The 13,805-nt window shown below is 37.3% G+C and overlaps 2 protein-coding genes across 4 annotated transcripts in view; one reads left to right on the forward strand and one right to left on the reverse strand.

Moving 5' to 3' along the window:
- LOC133640541 (NAD(P) transhydrogenase, mitochondrial-like) overlaps positions 1-2,485 on the forward strand; it is a 57,279-nt gene extending 54,794 nt beyond the window's left edge. Inside the window, exon 22 of the mRNA XM_062034021.1 lies at positions 91-2,485. Within this exon, the coding sequence (XP_061890005.1) occupies positions 91-237 (147 nt within the window). The 3' untranslated portion in view covers positions 238-2,485. The remainder of the gene's footprint in view (positions 1-90) is intronic.
- Positions 2,486-3,095: 610 nt separating this feature from the next.
- Positions 3,096-13,315, reverse strand: LOC133640550 (tRNA-uridine aminocarboxypropyltransferase 1-like). Of its 3 annotated transcripts, none has more exons than XM_062034047.1 (5): positions 13,297-13,315; positions 7,958-8,192; positions 7,668-7,805; positions 3,614-3,890; positions 3,096-3,536 (listed from the first exon to the last, which is right to left on the reverse strand). In XM_062034047.1, exons 2-5 carry the CDS (start codon positions 8,156-8,158, stop codon positions 3,286-3,288), a joined length of 867 nt encoding a protein of 288 aa, XP_061890031.1. In that variant the 5' UTR covers positions 8,159-8,192; positions 13,297-13,315; the 3' UTR covers positions 3,096-3,285. The 3 variants fall into 3 exon arrangements, with proteins under 3 accessions (XP_061890031.1, XP_061890023.1, XP_061890016.1); XM_062034039.1 differs by lacking the exon at positions 13,297-13,315 and adding an exon at positions 11,493-11,554; XM_062034032.1 differs by lacking the exon at positions 13,297-13,315 and adding an exon at positions 9,628-9,788.
- Positions 13,316-13,805: the final 490 nt, after the last annotated feature.

A 13,805-nucleotide genomic window follows, 5' to 3' on the forward strand; every position in this document is an offset into this window, starting at 1 on the left:
CAGTTTCAAACAAAATATTGTATGTGATGATTTGACTTTCGCATTGTGTTTGACATCCTAACCAACACTTTTTTCACCCTGTTACACCAGGTGGTTGTGATGAAGCGGACCTTGGGTGTGGGGTACGCTGCAGTAGATAACCCCATTTTCTACAAGCCTAACACTTCAATGTTGCTGGGTGATGCTAAGAAGACATGTGACAGCCTCCAAGCAAAGATTAGAGAGGTCTACTACTAGGTGCCCTCACCAGCTGACTACATGTTGCTCCTTAGTTTAAATGGTTGTTTCCAACCCCAGTTTTGGCACCTAAGTATCAGTCTATGAATTGCAATGGATAATGTTAAGCTCTACAAAAGTAGATTCCAGTTAAAGGGGCTGTTTCCAATATTTACAGATACATAGAGGGCGCTAACTTTCCAATGTTTTAAGCATTATACTTGCCCTCTTACAGCTTTTAGCATGTAATGACATGTGCGTAACACGTCCACGCAGATTAGCTTTGTGTGTTGTTGTCTAAGGATAGCAATTTGGATAGCCAATTTTAGCTATCATTAAATGTATAGTCTACTGTAACAACATGAGTACAAATTGTTAGTTGCTTCTCTGGTACTAATTTTGTGTATATGCTGCCTGCATGTACATGTGCAACCACATTCAGACAGATGAGAAATTTCCTTCAGTATAATTAGTAATTGTAAAATGTATGGACACTTTTTTTTTTTAAATCGATATTTACTGTTAAAGGGGAACTGCATTTTTTTTTTTTGCCAATTGTTCACAATCATTATGAGAGACAAGAATACAGACGTATTTTTTTATTTTAACTCGTAAATAATAGTCTACTTACAACGGAATCAATGGGAGGTCCTCTAGTTCGCCCATAAAGCCCTCTAAATAACTACCCAGCAATACTCCATTTACATTTTTGTGACCTGAATATTAACCAAGTATTAGTGATTTTGTTATTAGAAGCGCTAATGCAGACAAACTCTTTATAGCTGCGACGGGATCACAGAGAGGTAACTAGCTTGTGCTGCTGTATTGACATCGGATAGTGAGCTGCTTTTGTCACCTCAGAACTCGTGAAAGTTTATTTTAAACCAGAGATAATATAATGTCTCTCACAGAGATCGAAGGAAGAGGACATACCGTATTTCCTTGAATAGCCGCAGGGGCGCTAATTAATTTAAAACCTCTTCTCACTCCTGCGGTTACCAAAACCATGCGGAATGAGCAAGCATGCTCTAATTATTTTAAAACCTCTTCTCACTCCGGCGCATACCTTATCATTAAAAACACATTTAATAAAAAAAACGTTATTATGATCTTACCTTTACTTGTAGATGGGTCCATGTGCAGCTGCTTCTGATCAAAGGCAGTCTTTCTCATCTTTCTTCAATTTTAAAAGTCTCTGGAGATATTCCTTTAATTATTACCTCCTGCTTCGATTGAAAGTCCAGTTTAGAAAACGGTTTTATTTTAGATATGTAATCCTCCATGTTAAAAGTGCAAGCAAACAATTGCTGCATGCTTGCTGCTTGTTGTCTTCTTCTGCAGTACCTGTCTCCTGCAGTACTGGTAGTCGCAAGAAGGATCACTAGCGCCCTCTACCACCTGGAGGCGGGAGTCATTTAATGACTCATATTTGACCCGGCGGAAGTGCCAAGCATGCGCTAATTATTTTGCGAAACGAGTTTGACCCGGCTGTAATTCTAGGCAGGCGAATACTATATTCCCGGCGCCAATTCAAGGAAATACGGTAATCTGAAAAGTTGGTCAACTTTGGCATCCAATTTAGACTCGGAAATGGTGAGAAAAACAAGAAAAGATGCTTGGTTCCACCCCTGAGTCATTCTTCATCTTAACGGGAATATATGAACATCCTAGCAAGCGGCATCCCAGTGAGAGCAGACCTTGTACAGTAAGTGATGTTTTATTATGTTTGTTGGCTCTCATGAAGTCTGCAGTGAGTAAAAATCAAGAGATGTCGAAGAAAAAAAACTGACGTTGTATTTTTAAAGTAATTGCGCCGCCGTATGCTTAAATTAAGCAAAATACGTAAAATATTACGTAATTGTGAATGTGCCTGTTACTACATTCCACATATACTTACATCATGTATATAAAACCTTAATGGAGGTGTTAGGATGTATTCTAAGGGCTTTATAGGCAGAATAGAGCGACTTCCATGGGCACCATTGTAAGCAGACTTTTGTTTGCATTTATTAACGACTTAAAATGCATTGGAAAAAAAGAAAAACTTGTGTGCTTGTCTGACATAAGGATTGTGAATGATAGGCAAAATTCCCCAAAAAGTGAAGTTCCCCTTTAAACCATCATGACAACATAAGCTAGCTGGTAGTGTTATGTTTTTAGGTTTGAAAAATGGAACTTTGAGCAAGTTGCAAACAGCCTCTTTAACAAAAGAAAGAATGGATGTAGAGCATTATGTCATGTGTACTGGTTTGTAAATAAAATATATTTAAATGTATGACTCCTGTTGTGCTTATTAAATTCAGATTATGGTATTGACCTCAACATGCCGGTACAGCCCCTTGTTTTCATTTTTTACGACATTATAAATTACTTTAAAAAAAACTAGTAGACGGCAATAAAAAAAAGATACTTGGCTGCTCGACAGTCGTTTGACTTTAATACTTGATTGATAATAATCTTAAAATAGTTATTCTTCCTGGATTTGCTAAATTGCCAAACATTTGGGATGTTCCCCCCACCCCAGTGGGTTTCTGGTGTGTGTGTGTAACACTTTTTTTTTTTTTGGACTTGCTTGAAGAGAAGTCCTTTGGTGCAACTGTTGGTTTGTATCTATAAATGTCTACTGTACATACAAATGTAAAACAAGAAGGTCAGTACAGTACAACAAATATTTGACATATGTATAATCTTGAAGTGATTTTGTTTCTTTTAGGTATAGTTTAAATTTGCAATATTGTAAAAAAAATAGTCTTGAAAAAGTGTATTTGTTTTTTAAAATTAATTCAAGCCTTGCTTTTCTTCGAAAACTCCTGTAGCTTGCAGTTTAATAGCCAGGATCTTCTTTGGTTTATGGAAATGCATCAATAAGAATAACAAAATAGCACATGCTAGTTTTAGATCCAAGTTTGTTCCACAGTCAATAATTGTTTTCACATAGCAACCAGGCTTATGTGTCATTGTAAACCATTTTAATTGAACACTATCAAAATGTGTCACTGTCCATTTAACTCAAAATACTGTCCCAGACAAAACATTAAATTTGAAAAAAGGATGTCCAAGCTTAGTCTCTTACAGTTTTTCTTTTCTTTTGTCAGCTTCCCTCTTTCCAGCCATAGACTTGTTGACCACAGAGTGCAGGTAGGAGTAGAAAAAGAGAAGGTTGTCGTACTCTCCATTGTAGTCTTGAACAAGGCATTGCTCATGGAAGTCTTTGAGGAAATAGTAGATCGCTTCAATGGTCGCCAGGTAAGTGTCTGGTTTGCCCTTTTGAGAGCGCCAGAAACATGTTTTCCTCGTTTTCAGCTCCACTTGTAGCAGGTCTGAAAGGTAAAAACAGTACTCTGACGTCAGACTGTCGCATGAACTTACCTGTCACACAAAAGTAATCTTTAAGTACCTTGTAGCCTCTCATCTGTGCTGATTTTGTTGGTCTGGTTCCATGTGCTGTCGATGAAGACCACCCTTTGAAGGGGAAGTGCCCTTGATTCCGAGCCTTTTGTTTCATCTGTGGTCCCTGACTCTGGGTCCTCTGCAGTGTGTGTGGCAGCTGCTGCGTTGTCTATTTTCCGCCTCTTTAACCAAGGTTCACCAGAGGGGTCAAATGTCCTCTCGTGCAAACATTGCATCATGTCCTGTACTGTGACAGCGCCTGGACCAGGGAACACCAACACAACCTAAAGAGAGAATGCAGAATACAGAGGGCCTTATTTACTAAAGGTTCGCGTGTACTAGAACATGTGCAAACCTAATAGCACACACAAAGCTAATCTACTAAATGTGTACAAAGTGGATTGCATCTGTTAAGTGAGCAGAATAAGGCGTGCAATTCATTTTGCGTCTCTGTCTTCATTAATATGCAAAATATATGCTGATGATCAAAACGCACACAATACTGGGAGGAGAAAATGCAAATATAAATATTTATCACGCGCAATGTGATTTAGCGACACTCATCACCGTTTTGCGAGCACTATTTCGCGTTTTATTTAGCACATGTCAGCAGGATGTTCAAAGTGACAGTTATGCACACGGCTGCGGAATCTGTGCTCGCGCTGCAAAGACAGACATTGTACAAACGAGAATCCTCCATCCCACGTGTGTATGGCAACATTTTGGACTGTCAGAAATAAAAAAAATATTAGACATGTCTAGTCAGCAATTTCTTTTTATAATTTTATAGCTGCTGGATGACTAATGGGGCTGATTATAATTAATTAAATTGGTGTGTTTTGGTGTCTGCTGACTTTTTTTTATTTAATTTAGGAAATCTAATATATCTCCAACATGAAGACGTTTTTTATTGTGCCTTTTCTTGCGTGAGTCATTCCAGATGCATGAATGCGCTGTGATGCGCTCCACAGCCTCACGCACAGAATTAAGTGTCAGTGTGCATGTTTTTTTTTTGTCTAGATTGCGACAAGATTATTGACGTGTGCTGCTGGTTTTACACATCGCACACAAATAGGAGCATGATAACACGAACATACAGAAAATGATCATCTTTGTGGTAAAAGCCCTGTATGCACACACAGTCCTCATTTAAATAAGGCGGTCTGCACCACATTACCATTGCACACGCTGTTTAGCATGTGGTATTTGGACATTAGTAAATCAGGCCCAGAATGTATTAAAATTAAAAACGTTTTCTGCTGATATCCATTGTCGTTGAAATGTGTGGTGGCTCACAGACTCTGGCTCAATTACCACTTAGTGCAGAATTGTGCAGAAACCACATTAACTAAATACTTCATCAGGATTTCTGCAGGCATTTAATGTTTTTTAATGCAACTTGAAACAAATGTAATGCCCATATCCTACTGCACATTGTTATTTTATATAGTCAAAAGCATGCAATTGTCTGCTTGGACAAAATTATAAGCATTTAACAATAAAAATGTGAAATAGTTGAAAAGTTAACATTAACTTAATTATCCTAAATAGGTAAAACAAACATCTAAATAAAATGGAATCAATATTTGTTAGAAAAAAAGTTTTTTCTTCCCATATTGGAAAAACTGAGTCGGCTGGTTTGTTTTCTTGTCTTTTTTTGTTGCCAATTGCATTAATTTTTTAATGCCTCTGGATATCGTATTTAATGCTTGTAATTAGGGATGATGTTTGATAAAGAATTATCGAGTTCGAGTCTATTATCGAATCCTCTTATCGAACCGATTCCTTATCGATTCTCTTATCGAGTCCAGATAGGTTGTTGTATATGGAAAAAAACACACAATATTTGGTTTAACAAAAGCTCACTTTTATTATATAATAAAAAAATAAAATCTAATAAATAAATAAATATTGACTGTTACCCACCTAAAAAAATAAAATAGAATAAATAAATATTGACTGTTGTTACCCAAAGTATATTAAGTGGGATTTTTCAGAGAAACAAATATATACAGTAACACAAAAACAACCTGTCTCTGTGATCACTATAGGTGTATAAATAATAATATAGTGTTAAATAAAATCAGTCCCTTGGGCACAAAACTGAAAATAATACAGCTCTCCAAAAAGTGCACTTCTGCTGCTATTTGACATAACTGTTTGTTATGATGCTTTGACATTTTTGCACTTTATTTCTTTATTGAAAGAACATTCTATGAAGAGAAAAGTTATTTGCAAATGTGGTTACAATGCTAATAAATGAAAAGTTAAAGCTAAAAAAAGAAATACACTTTGAGTTAACATTATTTCTTTATGGGGGAAAAATGTTATGAGCTAGAGAATATAACAACTACAATACCCAGCATGCAACGGGAGTTACGAGTATGCGCGGTAGCCCCGAAAAGAGTTGCATGTTGCCACGCTGTGAAAGTAAACATCAAGAACTCAGCCAACACGCCTCGTCTGCATTATTTATAATTAGACAGACAACACATCTACAGTGTGATTTTGTTTTGTTTACAAGGAAAGAAAAACAAAAGTTAATATGTTGTATATATATGTATGTGCTGCGGTTGTTTTAAGAACGTTGCGACAGCTGCCGTAAAGGAGGTGCGTTGCTATGTTTCCGGTTGGTCGTAAAAGTGTTCGTCATGTGTTTTACCCTGCTAAAATCTCTCAGTAAAGTTATTCGATGGATTATAGTTTTTGTTTTGAACTTTATTACACCTTGGAGCGCTTTTTCCCGTCCATTGTTTTCCTGCTTTCGCTATCTGCGCCTAATGACTGAGCTACGTGACGTCATTTATTGTGATGTCCCACGGAGCATTTCTGGTCGGGACGGGATTCGAATAAAGAGTCAACTCATTTCCTTTACTATAGTGGTCTCGATAACGGGTACCGGTTCTTAAAAAGGGATTCGAGTCCGAGGACTCGGTTCTTTTCTTATCAAACAACCGGGAAAACCGGTTTCGAGTATCATCCCTACTTGTAATGCTATTTATGATCTTAATTTTGGCAAAATCTATTTAAATGACTTTTTATGTTTTTTAATGACCCACGGAAACCCGGTTTATGATAACATAAAGACAGGAATTATGAATGGTTATAGAATTGATTAATCGGTATATGTGTGTTATTTTGTCTGCCAATTCAGGTAATCTGGAGTACTGTACAGTCGGCAGTCGGTTAAAGCAGAAATGGGGTAGACTACCCGGCAGAAACCAGTTAAGGGCACAGTTGAGTTAGTCTCAACTTATTTGCTGGATAAAGAAGTAGGATCGCAGCAAAGCCTAAAGCTACCACGACTCAACACTACCATAACATCCAGAAATGTGTTCAGAATTTAATAAGGACAAATGTAATTTGTAAAAAATTAACCAAGCAAGTTTTTTTTTTAAATTCTGGACATATTTGGCGTCCTTATATTCTGCATAAAAAAAAGTACGCTTTTTTCTTCTATAAAGACAAATATATCATTTTTATATGTTGTATAATATTCTTGAAATGTCATACCGTATGAAAACATGGTTGTTTAAAAAAACATTTTGTAGTATTTTGCAGCACCTAAAATAATTTCCTTGAATAATTTCATTTGAATCGATTTAGACTTCTCCCTCCTCAAGTCAACAAGAATGTTTTTTTTGGTTTCAAACAAAAAAACAAACAGGGGTGTGCTTGCAACATCCACCACAGACCAGTGTACCAAAAAAATGGGTATCAGCTTAATTCTAATACGGTGGTACCTCAACTAAAAGTGTTTCGAGATAAGAGCTGTCTCTCTGAAAATTGTTATGATTTAAGTTGCAAGCAGAACTTCCAGTTACAAGCATCTATGCCATTAGTTGGCGTAGCAAATGCCACAGTTAACCCCAAGATCTGCCCAAAACAGTTGGTTTTACTCGCTGTCATTAGCTTATAGGTAAAGTTCGACATAACTTTGATTTTTAATCATGGAAAGGAAAAAAGTGGGCGTAAAGGCAGCGTTGGTTTGAAATAATAGCTTTTTCACACAACCAATTAAGCTCACTAATTGAGGTACTACTATACAAGTGTAAACCAACCTTGTCTTGATCAAACTCCGGAATGCAGGGGTAGGTGTATATGGTGACATCGCTCGGTGCAAGAATCTTGGCATGAACAGCAGTGCTCTTGCCATCTGTCTCGTTAGGGTGCTTGATGATGTCTATCTTCACTGGAAGCTAAAAGACAACTCATGTCATTCAAACTCACTGAGTGCAGCGTTTAATAAAACTCACGCAAAAAGTCATAACATTTCCACTACATTAAAACCATCAAGAGGACTTTTGCTAAAGGCTGCAAAGAACAAACAACGAAAACTTTTTATACCGACCTTGACGGTGGGGATTTCTTGCAGATTGACGTCCACTAATAAGCAGCATGTGTAGCAGAAGAACATCCTTGATCCTCCACATTTAGCACACTTTGACCTGCCCCTCTGCTGCACTTTCTCCAGCACTGCATGCGATGCCAATTTCAGTCCTTGAAGAGGCTGCTTGGAGAGCTCATGAGTGTCTGCAGGATGGCTGCTCATGCTTGCTCTTTTAATGTGGACCAAATATGTATAGCTGTGCAAGAGGGACACATTTAGCTTTCAGTTGGGAGACATACCTGTATACAATACCAATAAATATGTAAACTAGATATGTCCGATAATGACTTTTTTGCCGATATCAGATATTGTCCATCTCTTAATTACCGATACCGATATATACAGTTGTGGAATTAACACATTATTATGCCTAATTTTGTTGTGATGTCCCGCTGGATGCATTAAACAATGTAACAAGGTTTTCCAAAATAAGAGAACTTCAACTCAAGTTATGGAAAAAAGTGCCAACATGGCACTACCATATTTATTATTTACTCACAAAGTGCATTATTTTTTTTAACATGCGTCAAAACAGCAGCTTGGAATTTGGGACATGTTCTCCCTGAGAAAGCATTAGGAGGTTGAGGTGGGCGGGGTTGAGGTGGTGGTGTGTATATTGTAGCGTCCCGGAAGAGTTAGTGCTGCAAGGTGTTCTGGGCATTTGTTCTGTTGTGTTTATGTTGTGTTACGGTGCGGATGTTCTCCCGAAATGTGTTTGTCATTCATGTTTGGTGTGGGTTCACAGTGTGGCACATATTTGTAACAGTGTTAAAGTTGTTTATACGGCTACCCTCAGTGTGACCTGTATGGCTGTTGACCAAGTATGCCTTGCATTCACTTGTGAGTGTGTCAAAAGCCGTAGATATTATGCGACTGGGCCGGCATGCAAAGGCAGTGCCTTCAAGGTTTATTGGCACTCTGTACTTCTCCCTACGTCCGTGAACACGGCAGCGTTTTAAAAAGTCATGAATTTTACTTTTTGAAACCGATACCAATCATCCCTAGTTAAAACCCTTTTCTTAGGTGCTTGACTAATGATTTATCATACACTGGAGCAGGTATTTAGCAAAACTGATAAAACGCACCTTCAAACCTTAAGTTAAAGTTAAAGTACCAATAATTGTCACACACACTAGTAGTAGTGACATTTTGTCCTCTGCATTTGACCCATCCCCTTGATCACCCCCTGGCAGGTGAGGGGAGATGTGGGCAGCAGCGGTGGCTGCGCCCATATGACCAATGCATACTTCATAGCAAATGACCCATAGTCAATCCAATATTAAACATACGTCAATGTAACAATTAGGAAGAACATGCTTGGAATGCAGCTCTAGGCTTCAGCGACCCCGAAAGGGACAAGTGGCAGGAAATGGATGGATGCTTAACTAATTAGAATGATTGATTTTATGCAAACACAAAATGCACTGGCTAGTCGTGAATAAGCAGAGTATGTTTGTATTATGTTGAAGAATAAACGTTCAGCAACACCTCGATCGCTACTCCACGTTCACCTATCACAGAAGTAGCCACACGTCACATGGGATAGCATGTTAGCTGATAGCATGGACAAGAAGCGTTGGTGTTGACAACCACGCAGTCACTGACGCGAGTCACAAGTGTGTTCCACTTACATGTACCGCAACAAATCACGAAGCGACGAGACGTCACCAAGAAGAGACTGAAGAAGGTTTAACGGCGAATTCCACAGTCCGGCTTCTTCAAATAAATCATTGCACTTTCGGGTTGCAAGTAGCGCCTCTGCAGGGTAAACTACGGTGCCCGAGAAGTGCTAAAACATAAATATACGCGTACGTTTTTATAAAAGCTGTAAAAGCCAGATAAAATATGATTGCTTAGGTCAGTGTTTTTCCAGCCACTGTGCCGTGAGAGATTATCTAAATTGACCTATTTGGGGTACAAATATATTTTTGCAAACCAGTAATTATAGTCTGCAAATGATGTGTTGTTGTTGAGTGCCGGTGCTGTCTAGAGCTCGGCAGAGTAACCGTGTAATACTCTTCCATATCAGTAGGTGGCAGCCGGTAGCTAATTGCTTTGTAGATGTCAGAAACAGCGGAGGGGGGCAGCGTGCAGGTAAAAAGGAGTCTAATGCTTAAACCAAAAATAAACAAAAAGTGAGTGCCCCTAAGAAAAGGAATTGAAGCTTAGGGATGGCTATGCAGAACGAAACTAAAACTGAACTGGCTACAAAGTAAACAAAAACAGAATGCTGGACGACAGCAAAGACTTACTGCGGAGCAAAGACGGCGTCCACAATGTACATCCGAACATGACATGACAATCAACAATGTCCCCACAAAGAAGGATAAAAACAACTGAAATATTCTTGATTGCTAAAACAAAGTAGATGCGGGAAATATCGCTCAAAGGAAGACATGTAACTGCTACAGGAAAATACCAACAAAATAGGAAAAGCCACCAAAATAGACAAGAACTAAAACACTACACACAGGAAAACAGCAAAAAACTCCAAATAAGTCACGGCGTGATGAGACAGGTCGTGACAGTACACCTACTTTGAGACAAGAGCTATAGTGATGCATGCTTGGTTATGGTTTAAAGTCATATCCAACAATTGCGACAACGACTTTTTACTGTCAACTGAGTTTTGTTTTTAGTGATTTCTGCCGGTGGTGTGCCTCCAGATTTTTCCAACGCAGAAAATGTGCCTTGGCTCGAAAAAGGTTGAAAAACACTGCCTTAGGCAAATAAAGCCCACGGTAAATAGTTTGTATTGACACCACATTCACACAATGAATAATGTTTATGTTTCATGTTTTGCTGTGGTCTGTATTCAGTAATAAATGCATGTTTCGATTGATACATAGGCCTACTACTTTATTTTATTTCTTTATTTTTTATTTCTTTATTTTTTTAATTTTATAAACCAGCTGTGCCCAGCCACACTGCAAAAAGTTAGTGTTCAAAAACAAGAAAACAAAATACAAAATTTAGGGGTATTTTATTTGAACTAAGCAAAATTATCTGCCAATATAACAAGACAATTTGGCTTGTCAAGACTTTCCAAAACAAGTAAAATTAGCTAACCTCAATGAACCCCAAAAGACCTTAAAATAAGTATATTCTCACTAATAACAACTGTACTACTATGAGTACATATTTTCTATTGTTTCATTGAAAATAAAACAGCAAAGTCCATTTGGCTGTCATCTGTTTTAATATGAGACACAATTGTGTCAAAGTCATGATTTTTTTTTCATGCTTGAAATAAGAAATTATTACTTTAAAAAAGTAGTTTTATACTTGTGAGTGTTGATGACACAGCTTTGCAACAGTTGATATTCTAGTCTCAATATAGGTCATAAAATCTCAGCAACAAGCTGTAATATTTTACTGAGATAATTTAGGACCAAAACCCTTAAAACAAGTAAAACAATCTAACATAAAATCTGCTTAGTGAGAAGAATTTCCAAAATAAGCAAATATCACCCTTATTTGAGATATTTAATCTTACTCAGATTTCCGTTTTTGCAGTGCAGGCAGCAACCTCCGGCCTGGCCACCACCACCAGACCGAGTGAGGCCAGGGCATAGACTAAATAGCTCTCTGATTAGTACCCAGGAAACAGGTGAGCGTCCCGAACACTAACCAGAGGCAGGTGAGAGTAATCTGCCGTCATGGCAACTGAAACACACAAACTCAAAGGTGCTGAAAACACAAGTGAATCGAAAATGCAAACAGATCATAACAGAAACTACATCTTGTGAAACGATGTCAGCCAACCCCGGAAGTTCAAATGGGTTCTACAGATTGTGAGTTCAGATATTTCATTTAATTATTTTTTCACTTTTAATATGTTTTTTGCTATTTTAATTTTGACAGTACCACATAAGATATGTTTTAATTGCTGATGGGGGTTTATTGATATTTAAATGCGCCAGAAAATAACCCGTTATGTAGACTATTGGTGGTGATTCAATGCCCAGGAGTATTTATCCAGCAATGGTCATGTGGTGACATCAATGATGGTATTTTGAGAGGTAATCATTGAAGTCAGACATCACTGAAGGCCTGGGTGGGAAACGCACGGCCCGCCACTGAAATTAATCATCCAAACATTACTTGAGTAAGTAAGTGAAACAGTAGTCAGTATTTGATGACAGTATAACTGAAGAGTAACTTTTCTGATTTATTTCGTAGCTATTTTTAGACCATCTCCAACTGTAGTTGGTGTGTATGTGTGTGTGTGTGTGTGGGAGAGAGACATTACTACAGTAAATACCACAAAATATGCACATTTTAGTCACTCATGACGTTATAACAGAGGTAATGTTAGGATATGCCTCGCTAAAACATAAACTCGATTTACTACTTACCGTAAAGTTTTTTCTCTAGTTGGTAGTGGAATTATTGTTGGCTGAAATGTGAATATTTCTACTTTTGTAGTTTGTAAGTGAGGGTGTAACAATTTGTTTTAATATTGATAAAATGCAGATTTGTGGTTGGTGGTATGATTCAGGAATATCGTTTTTTAGAACAATACGATCCTAAACGATTTAGTGATTTGAAACTATTCAGTAACTTTTTAGCAAAAAACTATTTATCACCCAGTGTGACTGTGAAATAAATTCTGGATACTGGACACTGCAGGTGAAATTTGTGTGTATTCCTGTTTTTTTTGGAAGGGATTTACGCATAGATGAATTATGGATACAAACAAGCATGTGAACCACAATTAATGGCCAATTAATTCCCATCTTGTTTGAATAAAGTAGAACCAACACTTTAGGTTTAATTGACAAGAGGAAACCTTTTCTGCTGTCATTTTCAACATTCCAATAGTTGGCAATGAAAGTAAATTAACCAACATTTTACCAGTAGATTTACCTGCTACTTTTGCTGGTGTTTTTAACAAAAAATAATACAGTATTAATACCAAAAATGCTTTTGACTGTTGTTTTTTGACAAACAAATAATACAAATACAAAATAAATGAACATTAAAAATTAAGTGCCACCAAATTTTGTCAAGGTTAAAAGACCTGCTACTACTCTCTACGATAGCAGAGGAAGTCACAACAAACACACACCACAACACAACAACATAAAACCACAACACAACAACTTTAAGCCAAAACATGACAATATAATGACGGAACGAAAGTGACAGTGGGACAATTTTCAGCGATTCCCCAAGTTCCTGGGACGGAAAGTTGAAAACCGTGTAATGAACGAAGTTGGAAAATTAAGTTAATTGTGACCACTTTTTCAGTCATTAATTACTTTTTAATTTAATTGTAATATACTATGTTCATTAACCTGTTTTCAACAATGAAGGAAGTTGGTCCGTCGGCGAAACTTGCTTCACTGTCACTTCCGTTGTGTCCGCCGCATCCTTTGTGGCTTAAATGGGAACTGCACTGTTCTTGGAATTTAGCAAAAAATGTTCACAATCCTTATGAAAAACAAAAGGTTAATCCAAATAGACTCAATAGGTCTTCAAATAATTATGCAATTTGTTATTCTTTTAGCCAGACCTGTGTGTTAATTTCCAAACCTGACGGAGGTTGATCACGTGACAACCTCTGAGGAAGGCAACAGTTGTAGCCGAAACCGTCAGGTACGGAAATAAATACACAGGTCTGGCTATAAGAATAAAAAATTGCATAAGACAAAAGTTTTTAGTTTTTTTTTGCATTCTAATTTTAAATTAAATTTTAATTTATTTCTTATTTTTTTCATTTTAATTTTGCATTCTAATTACAAATCCAAGACATTATGAGAACTATCAAATTCAGTAAGTGGAAGTGGGCTGGACATATCAGTAG

This window comes from Entelurus aequoreus, linkage group LG02 (assembly GCF_033978785.1).
Source record: "Entelurus aequoreus isolate RoL-2023_Sb linkage group LG02, RoL_Eaeq_v1.1, whole genome shotgun sequence".
Classification (NCBI taxonomy): Eukaryota; Metazoa; Chordata; class Actinopteri; order Syngnathiformes; family Syngnathidae; genus Entelurus; species Entelurus aequoreus.

Excerpts from the sequence above, each read along its gene's own strand:
- LOC133640550 (XM_062034047.1), bottom strand. The coding sequence starts at position 8,158 with ATGAGCAGCCATCCTGCAGACACTCATGAGCTCTCCAAGCAGCCTCTT. Across the intron at positions 7,806-7,957 it reads AAGAAATCCCCACCGTCAAG|CTTCCAGTGAAGATAGACAT; the intron begins GTCGGTATAAAA and ends GTTGTCTTTTAG. Across the intron at positions 3,537-3,613 it reads CACAGATGAGAGGCTACAAG|ACCTGCTACAAGTGGAGCTG; the intron begins GTACTTAAAGAT and ends TTTACCTTTCAG.